Here is a 15,268-nt window from a genome sequence, read left to right as displayed (position 1 = left end):
TCACTAGGAAGCCCGAAACGCTAGCCAATGGGTTAGACGCAGGATTGGAGCTGTGCTGCCACCGTTCAAAGAAGGCCTGTGTCGTATGCAGTGCAAGGGGAATCAATTGCATGACTCGGTCTGACGTTGATGGCGAGTCAAACTCCACCTGGTAGTATCTGTGCCCCGGAGGGTGAATATTGGTGATCTTTGCAGGTTCGCCAATGAGGCTGGCCTGAAAAAGATCCCTGAGCTATTTGCATGTAGGGTGGCTACCACCATTATGTAGACTAGGATGGAGGCCTCAAGTGAGGCAACAGTTGTGGCAAGAACTTGTAGATCCACTTTGGAGAAGGAAATGCAAGCAATCACGGCTTCGGTTGGGGATGACGGAGTAGCTACCATGGAGTCCTCTTGAGGGTGAAGACCAGAATGAACCGAAGCTTGCCGAATAAAGCTGAAAACCCTAGAAGCTTGGAAGCATCAACTTGCACCGGGGGGGGGGGGGGGGGTGCGAGAAAATGAAGAGAGAGAGGGAAGAAAAGAGGGGGGGTGCTGACAGGAAAAAAGGGCGGTGAAGCATTCTGCATCAAAGAGAGGGAAGGGGGGCGGGCATCAAAGAGGGGGAGGTGGGCAAAAGAGCGAAAAGGGGCGAAAAAGGGGGGGAAGACAGCGCAGAGAGGGGGGCGGGCAGAGAAGCGAACTGAGCGGGGTGGGGGGGGCAGTGATGGGAGGCGCAGCGAAAGGGGGGCGGGCAACAAAGCAAGGAGGGGGGGCAGAAGAGCTATGACAGAGGGTGAGAGGCCAAGGGTGCACAGCGGGTGTGTGGGGGATGGCGCAGGTGATGCCAGCGTTGAGGGGGGGTGGGGGGATCTCAGGAGCGTGCACACGACTCTCAACTTCTCATGTAACAGCTTCTTGAAAGTAATACAAGTGATGTTTTTGAAGTTATCAATTTTTGTTCATGTATTTCATAATTTATTCATGCATTGTTGAATTGGTAGAGTAGAAGCATGCAAAACCATCTAAAAACAATAAAAAACACTTAATTAGCTACATTACAATCATTAATTAAGATTAGAATTCTTAATCTCACCCCATCAAGTCCAAAAAATCACAAAAACCACCAAAAACCGGCTCTCGGATAGGAAACGTGAGCCCACAGTCTTGTGCATAAATACGTGGAGCCGTGAGTCGTGATCTTGGAGACGTGAGCCATGAGCTTGGATACGTGATCCTATAGACGTGACCTAATATAGTACGGACCAATTATTACAACCATAAAGACCCATATGGCCACACCTACCCATGTTCTTGGAAGATTTTCTTCTCATACAATCTGTATGAGTTATAAATTCCAAGGAAAATTCTTGTCCTTCTCAATTATTGGAGAATTAAGTACATTTAGTACCCAATAAGTGCACGCCAACCCTATCATAGGTCCTGTTCCTAAATTTCCGGTCCCAAATAGGCCTATTTCACACTAGGGAAGTACATGAGCCGAGTTCATACAAAAAAAGACATGAGCTTGCATACGTGAACTTGGACAAATGAGACCATAGATGCCAGAATGTTTGGTGTCGATCTTGAGGTGGGTTTATCCCAAGCTGGCTGTGATTAGCAAGTAGCCCAACAACTGTAGTTACGGCAAACGGGACATGTCTCTTTTGCCGTGCCACCAGGGAGAAGTGTTCCACAATACACCCAATAGGAATTGCGCACAATGCAAGAAGCCCAAGTCCCGCTCTCCACGGGAGCCCGCCATAGAAGTGCCTTTACCACGGAACCAAGTTCTAGTTCTTCTCCATTTGGACGAGGAATAGGGAAAACGAGAAAGGGTAAAGAGCCAATGTTAGGGACTACCCACTCACGAAGGGAACCGCAAGGGCAGTCACAGAACGTGTCCTTAGCCGCAACGAGCCTGCAACCTCAAATCCAGGCCAGCGGAGGACAAGTGCCATTGGGAAATGTGCCTCCCAATCCCATAGGGCAAGAGATCCCGTACCTTGAAGCAGAGGGTTTCGGGCAACCGCCTTCTTACGTTCCATCGCCATGTGAATATTGAGAAGACATGTTGAAGATGGCATTTGAGATGGGAAGGGGGGTTGCAACCAACCTAACACCTAGAGGTTGAAAGTTGGGCAAAACCATGCCAATCCACATCTCAAGAATGATGACCAAATTTGATGGAACTGAAGATCCCATTAAGCACCTAGAGAAGTTTGATCAAATTTGTGAGGCCATGGGATGGATTACTCATCCCACCAAGATCTGCTCATTCGGACTCTACCTTGAAGGCAAAGCAGGCCAGTGGTTAGGTCTCTAAACCCACTTGAAAAGGCCACCTTTGAGGTCTTGAGACACATTCATTGTGGGATTCTTACCCAGTGGAGCCAGATGGAGCCCTATCGCATGGATCTATAACCTCAAGCAGAAGGAGGACAAACATTGTGGGGCTACATTGCGAGAACGAGGTATCTCCACATGAGATGCAACGCCCGTGAACGACCGGACGACTTATTGCTCATCGATTGATTTATCATCAGTCTTATGAGCAAGAGGCTTCATGACCATCTCTATAGGCCTAGGCACTACATCTTTGATGAGTGGTGCCATGAGGCAATAGACCTAATAGACAACTTGCAAGACAAGGTTGTAGAAGCCCTCCACCCGAACCAAGAAATAGGAGACGCATCATCCAAAGCCTCATTGTCGGCCAAGGGTACTGAACCAGCACCAGCTAGAGTCCTAGTTAAGGACATGAGCATGGATGAGTTGGCAAAGAATCTGCTCAACCGTTTGGGCCAACAGTGACAGGGACAACCCCAAGGGCAACCTCAAAGCCAGCCCTAGCCAACACCTCAAGCAAGACACCCACATCTATTACCACGGAGAGATATGGTTTGGTGTGCAATCTATCGCCGAAATCATACAAGCACACAGTGTCGAATGCTAAGGCCTAGACAACAACAATATTTTACTCTTTGCTAGTGCCTTGGGAACCTTGACACAGCTCATTGTTGGTATTAAGGAAACCCAACGGAGCGGACTCCGGCACCACGACAGATGCTCCTTGCGCCAAGGCAACCATTGGCCTTACCAGCCTCATCAGTTACTCCTCGGCAGGCACAAGCTTCAGTGCCTGCATATCAAAACCCTTTATCGTGAGGAGGTATAATATAAACATTTGGATTTGACAATCACAGTTCAAAGGTCAAACCTTCAAAGCATCATGACAAAGGTGCAAATCCTAAGAAGGTCATAGCTTTAAAAAAGGTTTATGTTTGAACCTGTTATGTTGTGCATCATTCCATACAAACATTCCCTCTTTGTCATGATAGTTTGCAAGTTGATCCTTCACCTTGCGCCTTTCTTCTGGAGTACCAACCAGCCTTTGCAAAGTGGCATGTATCACTTCACCGTCTGCATGTTGTCGTGTTTCCTTATGTGGAAACTCTGTATTGAGCACATAGGTGGCTGCATGTAGTGGAGAATAATATTGATTCCACCTACTCACTTCAAAATCCTCCACCTCTTGTAATCTGTGTGAAACAGTATCTATCACTTGGATGTTCTCAATCATCGTATCCATGGCCTCATAAATCTTGCCAATTGATAGCACATCTTCATCGACATGCTTCAGTACCACCACAATAGGCCAACATAACCTAAGAAGGTGCTCAACCTCAGGCCAAAACTCATCGTGTCCTATAGCAGAGCTAACCAAGTGCTTGCCTATGAGTAGGCCATGACTCCCAATAAGGGCATGCCACCATCTGCTTTAGGGCTGGTCCCACACAATAAAGGTGGTGAAGCATCAAGAAATTGTAAGCAAAGCAAGATTCAGAATAGATTAGCAACTCTTTCTTTGCAAACCTGTGATATAATGCAAGGGAGTAATGGTGGCGGGTTTTGAAAGAGATCACCTCTTTGCTTTGTATCAATGGTGGCCTTCACCCAATCCAACTTAGCAATGTCCTTGAGGAGGTTGTTAAGATAATGTGCCATGCATGGACTCCATGTGATATGTGGATATCTCTGCTGTAACAAGGCTCTTGCAGCCTTGTTGATACTCTAGCCATCAGAAACAAATTGCAACACATTCTGAGGGTCCACATGCTTAACAACCTCACTCCACATCTCCCAAAGTACATGGGCTGTTTTTTTCCTCACTCCACTTTGTAGACTTTATGTAGAGGGGATTTCCTCTACATGATGCAAGAACACCCTCTAAGGAATGGCTCCGTATATCACTCCATCCATCAGCCATCAAAGAGACCCCATAGTTACTCCATTTCTCCTTCACAGGTGCAATGGTGTCATTGATGGATGTATCCTCATTCTCTAACAATCTCTCTCTCAAGGCATCATAAGAGGGTGGACTGTAAATTGCACCAAATGCTGCAATTTCAGCCACCATCTCTTTGCAAAATGGAGAGCAGGCAACATTGAATGAAATGCCTTGTGAGTAAAAAAACGGGCTACAAAAGCATCAATAAGTGCCTTCCTTTGTGGATGCCATGCTGTATGCAAAGTGGACTGCGTTCTGTTGCTTTGGGAGGAGCATGGGATGGCTCCAAATGAGCTTCCACTCCCGCAGGATGATGCAACGTGAAAAGCAGAACGTGCATGACTAGAAGTAGCACTTACAGGCACGGCACAAAAAGCTGAATTTTGTGTTGGAGAAGCACGTGGTGTACTCTTGTGCGTGGTATTTGGCGGAGGGGAGAGAAGTGAAGGTTCCCGGTCCATCCTTGCTTGCTCCTCAGCTCAAATCTTCAAGCATTTACCAATGCCGAACCCAATCAACCAAGCGGAGCCTTGACTCAATTTGGACAGCCACCTCTCTCTAAGCCATAGTGTCGGTATCGAAATCTTATTGCTCCACCTGTCTTTGTATCGTACTTGGTTACAATATCCACCTGCTGCCACCAATAATCACTTTGGTGAACTCTTTTTGGTGCTCTCTCTCAAGATGAGACTCAGCCATGGAGTATGAGGCAAAGAGCAAGAAAAGGGAAAGAAAAAAACTAAGATAAAGGAGGCGGTACGGTGCAAAGAAAAAGGGGGATATGCCTGCAAGTAAGAAAAAAGAGGAAAAATTTGCAAAAAATAGGAAACCAAGCAAGACATTGGAAAGGGCAAGGCTTGTAGGCAATATTCAAAGCCCACAAGAAGTCTAAAGAAGGGAGATTCAAAGCTCACAGGAAGAGGGCATGTTTGTTTTCATGGTATTGTGTGTAAGGTTTGATTATTTTAATTGTTTTTTTAAAATGGATACAAACGGCAAGCTTCCTTGATTTGGGTCCTTTTTTCAAAATGGTCAAAGAAGGCCCAAAATTAGCCCATGATTTGGGCGTTTTTATCGAAATAGATCTTGCAAACATTTTAGTGTAGTTCATGTCTGGCTTGGTGATCGTCATGTAGATCAAGCTACCCACTATTTTCCTGTACATAGTGGCATTCTCCAAAATCCCATGTGTGTTTGCACTCAGCTTGCCATTCTAATGCGATGGTACAGAAATCGGCTTACATCCATATCATATTTGGACAACATGTCCGATGCATACTGTCTCTGTGACAACCATAGGCCCTCAGGTGTTTTGATGACCTCAATACCAAGAAAGTAACTCAGCTCACCCAAATCCTTCATGTCAAACTTCTTCTTGAGGAGACCCTTTGCATTCTCAATTTTGACGCAGACAACTCTCATGGTTGCCATCTTTGCAATGGGATTGAATGTCTCCTCATAATCAATGCAGTAGGTCTGAGAATAACCTTTGGCAGCCAATCTCGCCTTGTACTTGCTAATGCTTCCATTTGAGTGGTGCTTCACTTTGTAGACCCACTTACATCCAATAGCCTTTTTACCCTCAGACAAATGCACCAATTTCCATATCTTATTTGCAACCAATGTAGCCTTTTCTTCATCCATGGCTTTCTCCCAATGTACATACCCAACAACATCCTCAAAATATGCGGTTGCATTCACCTGAGAAATGGCTGTTTCGCATGTGTGAAATGTTACTTACATGTGAGAAATGTGGGGAGAATTGTGTTTCCCCTTATATGCTTGTCCAAAACGGTGTTTCATCCCTGTTTGATTGCCATTTCCAACGTTTCGCATAACTATAAAATTTCATGTAGCTTGTACCCCACAACTATTCTGGCCATAGTCAAAGAGTCTCTTGGCTTATAGGAATCATGTGTCCGGACTCGAGGCTCAAGACAAGTCCTAGCCACCATAGGAGTCAGTCCAGAGCCCAAGGGCTCCAATCCAAAGCTCAAAGGCTCGAAGCACGAAGGTCATTCTAGTGTCATTGCTTGGGTGGCCAAATGGTGACATCTCCCCCGGCTTCTACACAATTGTTTGCAATTGAAATGCTTACTCTTAAGAAGATCAATACCTCTAATCATATGCCCAATTCCCATCAACTCTAAGAATGTCTCGGGAGGCCGGTTCTCTTGAAAATCCTCCAATGACATGTCTCCTGACCCTCAATCCCCAAACTTTGTTAGACGCACCTATGCACCACAAATGAAGTCCTTCCCAAAATTTGCCCTAAACACAACTGAAAACAAGGACAGCCCCAAACCAAACCATGAGGTAGGAGGCTAGCTCACCTCCCAACTGTGACCGGCATCCACTGATCTCCCTCAAGCCAAGTCTAGGGCTTCCCACACAATCCATAGGCCCGTGTCTAACTCTGGCGTCCCATACCACCGAAGCCTGCCCAAAAGCCTTCGACACACCAATGTAGGTACTTGCCACGTGCGTGGCATGAGCATGTCTGCTCTCTTGGTCCAAGCCAGACCTTCATTGGTGCGTTTGCACAATTGTGTCTCATAATAACCCAAGCCTAGGGCCTAGCCAAGTATCTGCCTGCTAATCCCTAATCCTAGGGCTCCCTAACCTCGTTGGATTAGGTCCCTAATCCATAGATTAGTGTCCAACTTCCCCTCTTCAAGCATTTACTCTTAAATGAAATTAGGAAAGCACTTCCTCAAACTAGCTGTTGACTCCCAAGTTAAGTCTTCCTTCACCCTTAATCTTATATTGAGGGATCCACTTGTTCCTAAGTTGCCTTCCCTGAAATCTATCACCCTCTTGGGTTCATGTGGAACATAGGAAAAGCCTCATGAACACTGAGTGAACTTACATGTGAATTGCGAAAGAATATGCTCTCTGGGTTGGCACACCAAGCTTCAGACAATCAATGCCTTACCCTTTTCCCCTTTCTGGTGTCTCCTTAACAACACCTTACCCTCTTTTCCCCTTTCTGGTGCCTCCTTAACATGCTTACGCCCTGTTTTTATTGTCTTATTGTCATCAAGTCACCAACTTCTTGATATTTTCTGATGCAGGTACCATTGACATTGTGGTTGTGAATCTGTATCCTTTTTATGAGACAGTCACTGCTTCTAAAGCTGTATCTTTTGAAGATGGTGTGGAGAATATTGATATTGGTGGCCCCGCCATGATACGAGCAGCAGCCAAGGTATTCATTTCTGGCACCTTGTTGAAAGTCACAGGTCTTTATATTTATAGGTTGCTATTTTTTTAAACCCTGTGGTGACCAGAGTGGAAGTCAAAATGAGAAAAGACCAATGCCACTGTGTCCATTTAATCTACCATTAGGTTATTTTTATCAAAGCAGGAAAAACTTCTAAGTACACCATTTCTATTGATGATTATTGCAGAACCACAAGGATGTGCTTGTAGTCGTGGATCCAGAAGACTATTCCCCTCTTATAGAACATCTGCAGGGTAATGGAAGCATGGAGGACCAAAAATTCAGGAAAAAGCTGGCTTGGAAGGCATTTCAGCATGCTGCATCTTATGATTCTGCGGTTGCTGAGTGGTTATGGAAGCAAACTGGCATTGGTGAGAGTGGCTGTCTTTGGCATGCTAAAGCCTTTTTGTATAGCCAGTTGATTTGATTGAGATTCTGATTCTTTACTGCCGTTATGGAGCATGAGCAGAGGCTTTTCCACCAAGCTTGACAGTTCCTCTCTCAAAACAGTCATCTCTAAGATATGGTGAAAACCCACATCAAAAGGCTGCTTTTTATATTGATAAATCTTTGGCTGATGTTAATTTTGGTGGAATTGCAACTGCTATGCAGCACCATGGAAAGGTATGCCATATGTACTTAAAATGATTTAATGTTATTTCATTTGCAATCTGGAATTTATTTTTGAGATATTTGGTTGTGCTGTTGAGTGAAAGTGGAATATCTAGGGTATGAAGACAGTCCACTGATGTCTCTGTTAAGAGATATGTTCCCTTCAAAAAATTTCTAGTATATGGAGCTCTTGGGACATCTCTTGTGTGTGATACATGAGTAGACTAATGTCGAGACGAGAAGAAAAATGAAAAACTCTAGCTGCCAAAACAATAGAGTAGGCAGCAAGAGAACCTCGTGTCGAACCTCATCATGTGTCATTCTCCTCATGGACTGAGTACTTGGCCTTAATATTCATTACCTGTGGTTGTGCCTCTCTATGTGGCTGAAGCAAGTCTTGGATTTGGATTGGCAGGTAGGTCTGGGTCTTTGTAATGGGGGGCGTTTGGCTCTCTGGAGGACCCGCCCTAAACTCCAGACGTCATATGTATTCACGATAAAGAAAGTGTTTACAATTTCAACTTTTTAGCCTTGCACTAAACTATTGCTAATTTAACTGCACAAAACTTGATGTTAATTTTATAGTTTTTTTGGGCCAAAATGTTATGAAATGGTATTTCTTAAAATAATAATAACAATAATTTGAAAGACTATAAGGGGTTGAAAATTGCACTTAATGTCAAACATCAAGTTGAACCTCCAACTCGATGCAAAAAACATGGAGTTAGACATCCAAAACTTGATGTTTTGCATCGATTTGAAACTCTAACTCCATGCCATTTGGCATCGAGTTGGAGGTTCAACTCGATGTTTTGCATCCAGTTAGACCTCCAACTCGATGTTTTGCATTGAGTTGGAGGTTCTAAGGGTAACATGCCTGTGGAGGTATTAAACCTTAAGTACCAACTTTTAGTGAAGAAAATGTTAGTTTAATTATAATAATTGGCATGACATAACCATGTGTTTAGTTAGAAGGGAAAACTATAGGAAATAATAAAATATTTTGTATCGAGAAAACAACAAGAACCTGGTTAATTTTGAAAAAAATGATGGGACAATGAAATAATCAAGCAAAAAAGGGAAAAACACATGACAAAATGTACCTTATTTATTCCAGGAATGCGTGGTGCTAGTATGCTCTGGGCCATAGTTGTAATCATACTCATATGATTGTACGATTGCTCATGCAAATGTTTATAAAAACACATCTGATACTCTCGTATGTTCTGTGCTCTTCTATTGGGCTTTTGAAGCATTTGAAAGAAATATGTTTACAACTTTGATGTTATGTACCTAAACGCTAATTCTTGGGATTAGTGGCCTGATTTGGCAGGGTTAGGAAAGCCCTAGGAGTAGGGAAAGTAGGTTGGTACAGGTGGCTAAAGTGGATTATTAGTAAAACCTTAGGTACTGGCTATTTATGACTGGTTGGTTATTTATAGCAGCAGTAATCACTATATAAGTGACTTGTGGTTGATTATTGTTATTGTTGACAATTGTCAACAATTGTTATTAGTGTTGACAATTGTTGACAGTGGCTCTGAGCCTAGACCAGAAGTCACTATATAAGTGACTTGTGGGTTTATTATTATTGTTACACAATTGTTGTTGATAGTGAGCCTTAGCCTTTGGCTTTGGGGTGGTTTGCAATCCCAAATCTATGCTTGGGAGTTGAGCTAGCATGCACCCCTTATTTTTGGTGTTAATCTTGTTGCTTGTGTTTAGGGAGATCTTGGAGGGATCTTACAATTCGTATTAGAGCGTATGGGGAATCTCAGCTATTTCTCTTGGTGAGAAGGCTGCATGTGAGAGGGTTGTATTCAAAAGATGCGTGCAGCCATAAGGCTAAGTTGCATGTGTTGTGTGCAAGCAACCCAAGCGGTGGGGATAATGTGGGTGTGCATAGTCAAGGGAGAGGCGTGTATGAGGTGACTGTGAGACCATATGCAGAAGAGTGCATCTTTGTGCTGGCTATGGTTGTAGTCAACTAGCGTATCAAGGTTTTAGTGTAACCCTTGCTACTTCTCTCTCAAGGGAAGGCTACACACATAACCGCTAACGGCTGATCTGCAGCACAACAAACAACAGCACCAACCTCTGCAGCATTTCCATGCACAGCCAGCCTGTGCGGCCTGCCATGTGACATCTGTACAGGGCTGAGTGGTGGCAGGTTCAGGTCGGTAGAAAGAGGCTAACACCAGAGCACATAAAAGCACATGGAGACGGCAAATCCAAGTAGAAAAGCGTCCAAAATCTACTTTTAGCATAAAAACGTTTTTTTTAGAAAGGATACTTCTATTAATATTAAAAAATTTCACAAAATGGAGATTTCACACCAAGAAAGGTGGAGATCTCAACCCATCAGGAGCCCTGTGCTGCCAATAGGGTCCCGAGTGAGAGGACGTGAAAAAGATACCAATGTCCCACTCTCTCATAAACTGGCCGCGCTTCCTCTCCGCAGCCCTCGAAGATGCTTGGATTCTAGCCCAGGTAGCCATGATGGTGTGAATAATATCACTCCGAATCCTGCAAAGACACTGAGAAACAAGAACGGGAGTACCCTCAATGGCCTCGGTGTATCTAGCCTTCCAGATATTCAAGGCTGAGATGCTAGCAATAATCTCCCAAGAGCTGTCTAACCTCTGTGCCGGAGGGACAAAGTGTGAAAGTGGCAAATCCTGAAGACAACACTGCCGAGCAACTCCTTGCCTAACCATAATGGCCAAGCTCCTTTTAGTCCCCTCGAATCTCAGCTGAGGCCTGGACTGTGTCAACCAAATGATAGAACCAAAAGAAATGATAGCATCCCTCTTAATCCTACCAAAGAGGTGTGCAATCGCAGACCAAACCCTGTGTGCTTCCCTGCATTCCCATAAACAATGGTAAACTGACTCCGAAACTCCTGCACATGTAGGGCAAGCTGGGCAAGCACGAGTAACTGACCTCCACTGATTGGTGGCCATACCACCATGAAGAGAAACCCAGATAAAGGAGGAAATCTAAGGCTTCCTATAAGAATGCCACAATCTCCGCCAAAAACCCTCTGAATGTCGGTCAAAATGCCGTAAGATTCTCAATGGGGTCTAAGAGTAGGGGCACTCTGAATGTGTCCCAAGATAAGATGTCTGGCATTCCGCACCGTATAACTGAAAAAAGGCATGCTTTTCAAGGGGTTACAAGCATCCTTCCACACCCACTCACCGGGGTCCCAATGCAAATGTCTGATAGGGCAACCACCATACAACCAAAGGCTAACACTCTCTGTGATCATCCCTTGGGGGGGGGGGGGTGGGGGTCAACAAAGATGTGCTTCCCTAACCTGCCAACAATTGTGATTGGACGAATCTGGGGGCCCTCAATAAGGTCCTGTATGTCACATCTCTCCAACTGCCATCCATCGTGTACAGGAAAAAAAGACCGGTACATCATCCTCCCTAGGCAAGGGGAGACCCATAACCTGAAGAGGAACAACTGTCCCAGAAAAAACCCCAAACCAAGAGTGATGACGGTCTTCCAAAAAAGATCGAGTAATCCAGTGGTTGGGAATGGCTGCATCAATCTGTGCAATCCTCCGACTAGAGCCTCTCAAATGCTGCGTGAGATCAAATCTCTGTACCTCGGTGAGGCTCTGAAATCTCTTCCAAGCCAACACTGTGGGGCAAAGGGTCTCCCAGCCAGCCCAAAGAATACGCATAGCTGCTCCAAGAGGCCTACCATGCACATCTAAGATCAAATCATTCCACAGAATGGGCTGCCGGTTAACTTCCTCTGCTGAACGTGGGGGGATGTGTACCAAAAAACTCCTCGGGTAGTCCCAGGCCCGTAGGAGGAACCTAACCAGGGGGGATGAAGGGGAGCGGTGAACTGCATCCAAAAAAATAAAGCGTGAGCTGAGAGTCCAGTCACCTCCGCGAGCAGGGACACACTTCATGATCTGCTGCATGAGAAAGTCCTTCCACGGCTCAGTGCCTGTAAGAAAGCCCCTAATAACCAGCTTACACAGCAAAGCCTTACATTGCACCTCAGGGTCAATGATATTCAATCCCCCTTCTTGCTTAGGCCTGATAATGGTTTCCCAAGCAACTCTAGCCTTGGTGTGTGCATTTCCACCAAGCCCTGACCAAAGAAAGTTCCGAATAAGGCGACGAAGCTGGCCAATGCAGCCCTTATGAAAAATCCAGCACGAAGCGATAAACCAAGTCGTGGCTAGCAAAACTTGGTTAACCACCAAAGCTCTAGAGGCCAAGTCGAGCTTCCTCCTACTCTAGTGATGAAGTTTGCTTTTAATGCTTAAGAGCACTGGAACAAACTGTTGTGCAGGGGAGATGTCAACGCCCACCTGACAACCAAGGTATCTGGTAGAGCATCCTCTCTCAATCCAAGTAAAACCAACATCTATACCCCAATCTGCAAGAGGAAAATCACCGATCCAACAACCAACTGACTTATGCCAATTGATAGAAGCTCCTGTTGCCAAACAAAAGGTCTCCAAGGCTGTCCGGAAAGCACAAAAACAAGCATGTGAAGCCTCAAGGAACAAGCTGTATCATCTGCTAACTCAGAGTCGAAAAACTCTTCCTCCTTCATAAAGGCAGCCTGAGACCCACAACACCAGGGGCAGCCCGAAGAAACCTGCTCATAGCCTCAGCTACGATGAGGTACAGTAAAGGGGCGAGGGGACAGCCCTGCCTCACTGAACGGGAAATCTGAAAACGCTCACCGCATCCCCCACAGGCTAAAACAGTGCTATGAGCCTCCCTGTATAGGCAAGACACACCTCTGATCTAGTTTTGGGAAAACCCCATGTATGCCATAGTGCACTCCAAAAAATCCCAATCCACTCTGCCATAAGCTTTTTCAAAATCAAGCAAAAGAATGGCAAGAGGCTGCTGACTAGACTTTGCCCACACGACAGCTTCCTAGAAAGAAAAGATGTTATCAAATATACTCCTTCCTTGGAGGAACCCATTCTGGGGTATCATGGATAGTCCTTTGGAGAATCGGCTGCAACCTTATACTCAAGGCCTTAGCTAAGATTTTATATGCAGATCCAAGGAGGGTGATGGGCCTCCATTGCTTGATGTCAGTCTTGTCCCCACTCTTGGGGATAAGGTGAATCAGCCCCTCCGTGAGGTATGGAGGCATCATACCCGACAACCACATTTCCTGAAGGGCAACAGTGATAGCATGTCCAATATGATCCCAAAAAAGAATAAAGAAGGCGGGAGAAAGACCATCATCCCTTGGGCATGAACCACTGGAAAGAGCATGCAGTGCGTGAAGGAATTCATCCTTCGAGAAAGGGGCATCCAGGGAAGAACACACAGCATCTGTAATGAGCCTGGGCATGCACTCCCCAACTTTCTGCCGTGCCACATCTCTTTGAGGGGAGGGCACCTCTGCAGTCAACAAAGACCGATAAAATTCTGAAGCAATACCCCTCACCTTATCAGGCTCAATCTGAACCTCACCCTGTGAATCCTGCAAGTACCTCACAGAATCCCTACTATGGGAAGGCCTGTGTGCTGAAAAAAACGCTTTGTTGCATCTGCCACCCATCTAAGTCCAAAAGGCCTCGTTCGCATGAAAGGCGAACTCAGCCCTCCTGTCCATGGCCAACTGCAGCTCTGCTCTAATTGTGGTCAAGAGGTCTGTAATCCAAGTCGCATGTGGATGCTTTTCATGTTCCCTTTGAAGAGCAGCAATCCTACGCCTGATAGCTCTCTCCTTGTCCAGAGCCTCCTTCTTCTTAGACAAGGCAGTGCTATGATAATGATGGCTGGTCCCCTCAAGAGCTAGCGCAATAATATGACGAGGATCAGGACCGTCACAAGATCTCCATCTCTCTCTGATCTCAAGGGAAATGTCAGCATCTAGATAAAGAGAGTCAGCGATACGGATACGGGGAGAGGCCGAGCAAGCCCCAGGCTCCCTGAGACACAAAGCGACGGGGCAATGATCGGATTTGGTGGTGCCAGGCATAATAGCAATGGTGCCTCCTCTGTCCAAGGACCAATCATCCACATAAAACTTGTCCAGACGTGCAAAGATGCTCTCATCCCCACTCCCGAGGTTATGCCAAGAGAAAGATAAAGAATTTGGCCTTCTCTCGAAGTCATCCTCAGTCCAGCAATCCCTGCCAAAAAAGGAAAGCATGAACCTCTCCCATGAGGCTCACTCCAAAGGGTGTAAACCCCCTTCGCGTCCACCCTTCTTGTCAGAAGGTTGCTCAACCTTATTAAAATCTCCTCCCACTATCCAATGATCAACTTGGGGAATGACATTTGTAATGGTGTCCCAAAAGGCCACCCTTTCACCTCTCATGTTAGGTGCATAGATATTCAAGATTCCCAACTGTCCATGGAAACTCATCATGGAAATACTAAGAACATAGGAACCTGAGAGCAACATCTGCTCCGAGTAGATAGTATACCACTCTCCAAAATATCAAGCATGGGGCTAATGAGTATGGCCGAGAGGTCTCCCTCAGCTATGTCATGTGGAAAGGTAGCTCGATGGCGGTGGAGCATGTCCTGGATCTGGAACTGATGAGGTGATCATGGCCGCGGCCGGGGGAGGGGGGGGTGGGGGGGCGTCGGGCATGTTGGAGTGCGAAGGCTCGGTCCAAGATAACTCCTCTCGGGCGAGGTAGTAGGTCCAGAGCAGCTCATGGAGGGTCCACAATATCCACTATATCAGTGTCGTCCACCTCTTGGGTCCGGAAGAAACCGGTGATGGTTGGCTCGCGAGGGAGGAGGCGGGGTGGCTTGGGCCGAAGCTCTCTCAAGAAGGTGTCCCTGTGTCTGTGGAGCTCAAGCAGGAAGAGGCCCGGGCAACGCTAGTCCTGGAAGTCAATGATTATGGAGAGTGGACCAAATCCCTCACAAAATAGACAATGAAACCTCCCGCGGATCTCATAGTATATTGGGCAGTGGCATATGTAATGCTCCTCAGTCTCAACCTCTGTGTGGCATAATCGGCAGATCCTCTCCTCTTTGGGTCTCCGTATGAGCTTCCCAGCTGTGAAGATGCGCTCAGATCTACCTGTCTCCACTCTGAGGCGGTGGGATGAAACCCGTATCTGGCCAATCGCAATCCGCATGGCATGGGATATGTGAACACTCAAGTAGCCCCGCTGTTGGATGAATCCATCCTCAGTGAGT

At 45.9% G+C, this 15,268-nt stretch overlaps 1 protein-coding gene across 2 annotated transcripts in view; it reads left to right on the top strand.

Annotated features, from left to right (window-relative positions):
- Nucleotides 1-15,268, top strand: part of LOC147607754 (AICARFT/IMPCHase bienzyme family protein) — an 82,296-nt gene that overhangs the window by 45,518 nt on the left and 21,510 nt on the right. For both annotated transcript variants that reach the window (XM_086790171.1, XM_086790170.1), the window contains exons 5-7: nt 7,345-7,478; nt 7,681-7,864; nt 7,963-8,117. In XM_086790171.1, coding sequence (XP_086646297.1) covers nt 7,345-7,478; nt 7,681-7,864; nt 7,963-8,117 — 473 coding nt within the window. The remainder of the gene's footprint in view (nt 1-7,344; nt 7,479-7,680; nt 7,865-7,962; nt 8,118-15,268) is intronic.

Source organism: Cibotium barometz, chromosome 54, assembly GCF_041138505.1.
Source record: "Cibotium barometz isolate CiBa-2024 chromosome 54, ASM4113850v1, whole genome shotgun sequence".
Classification (NCBI taxonomy): Eukaryota; Viridiplantae; Streptophyta; class Polypodiopsida; order Cyatheales; family Cibotiaceae; genus Cibotium; species Cibotium barometz.
Note: the sequence above shows the minus strand (reverse complement) of the source record. Positions and strands in the feature narration are given on the sequence as shown.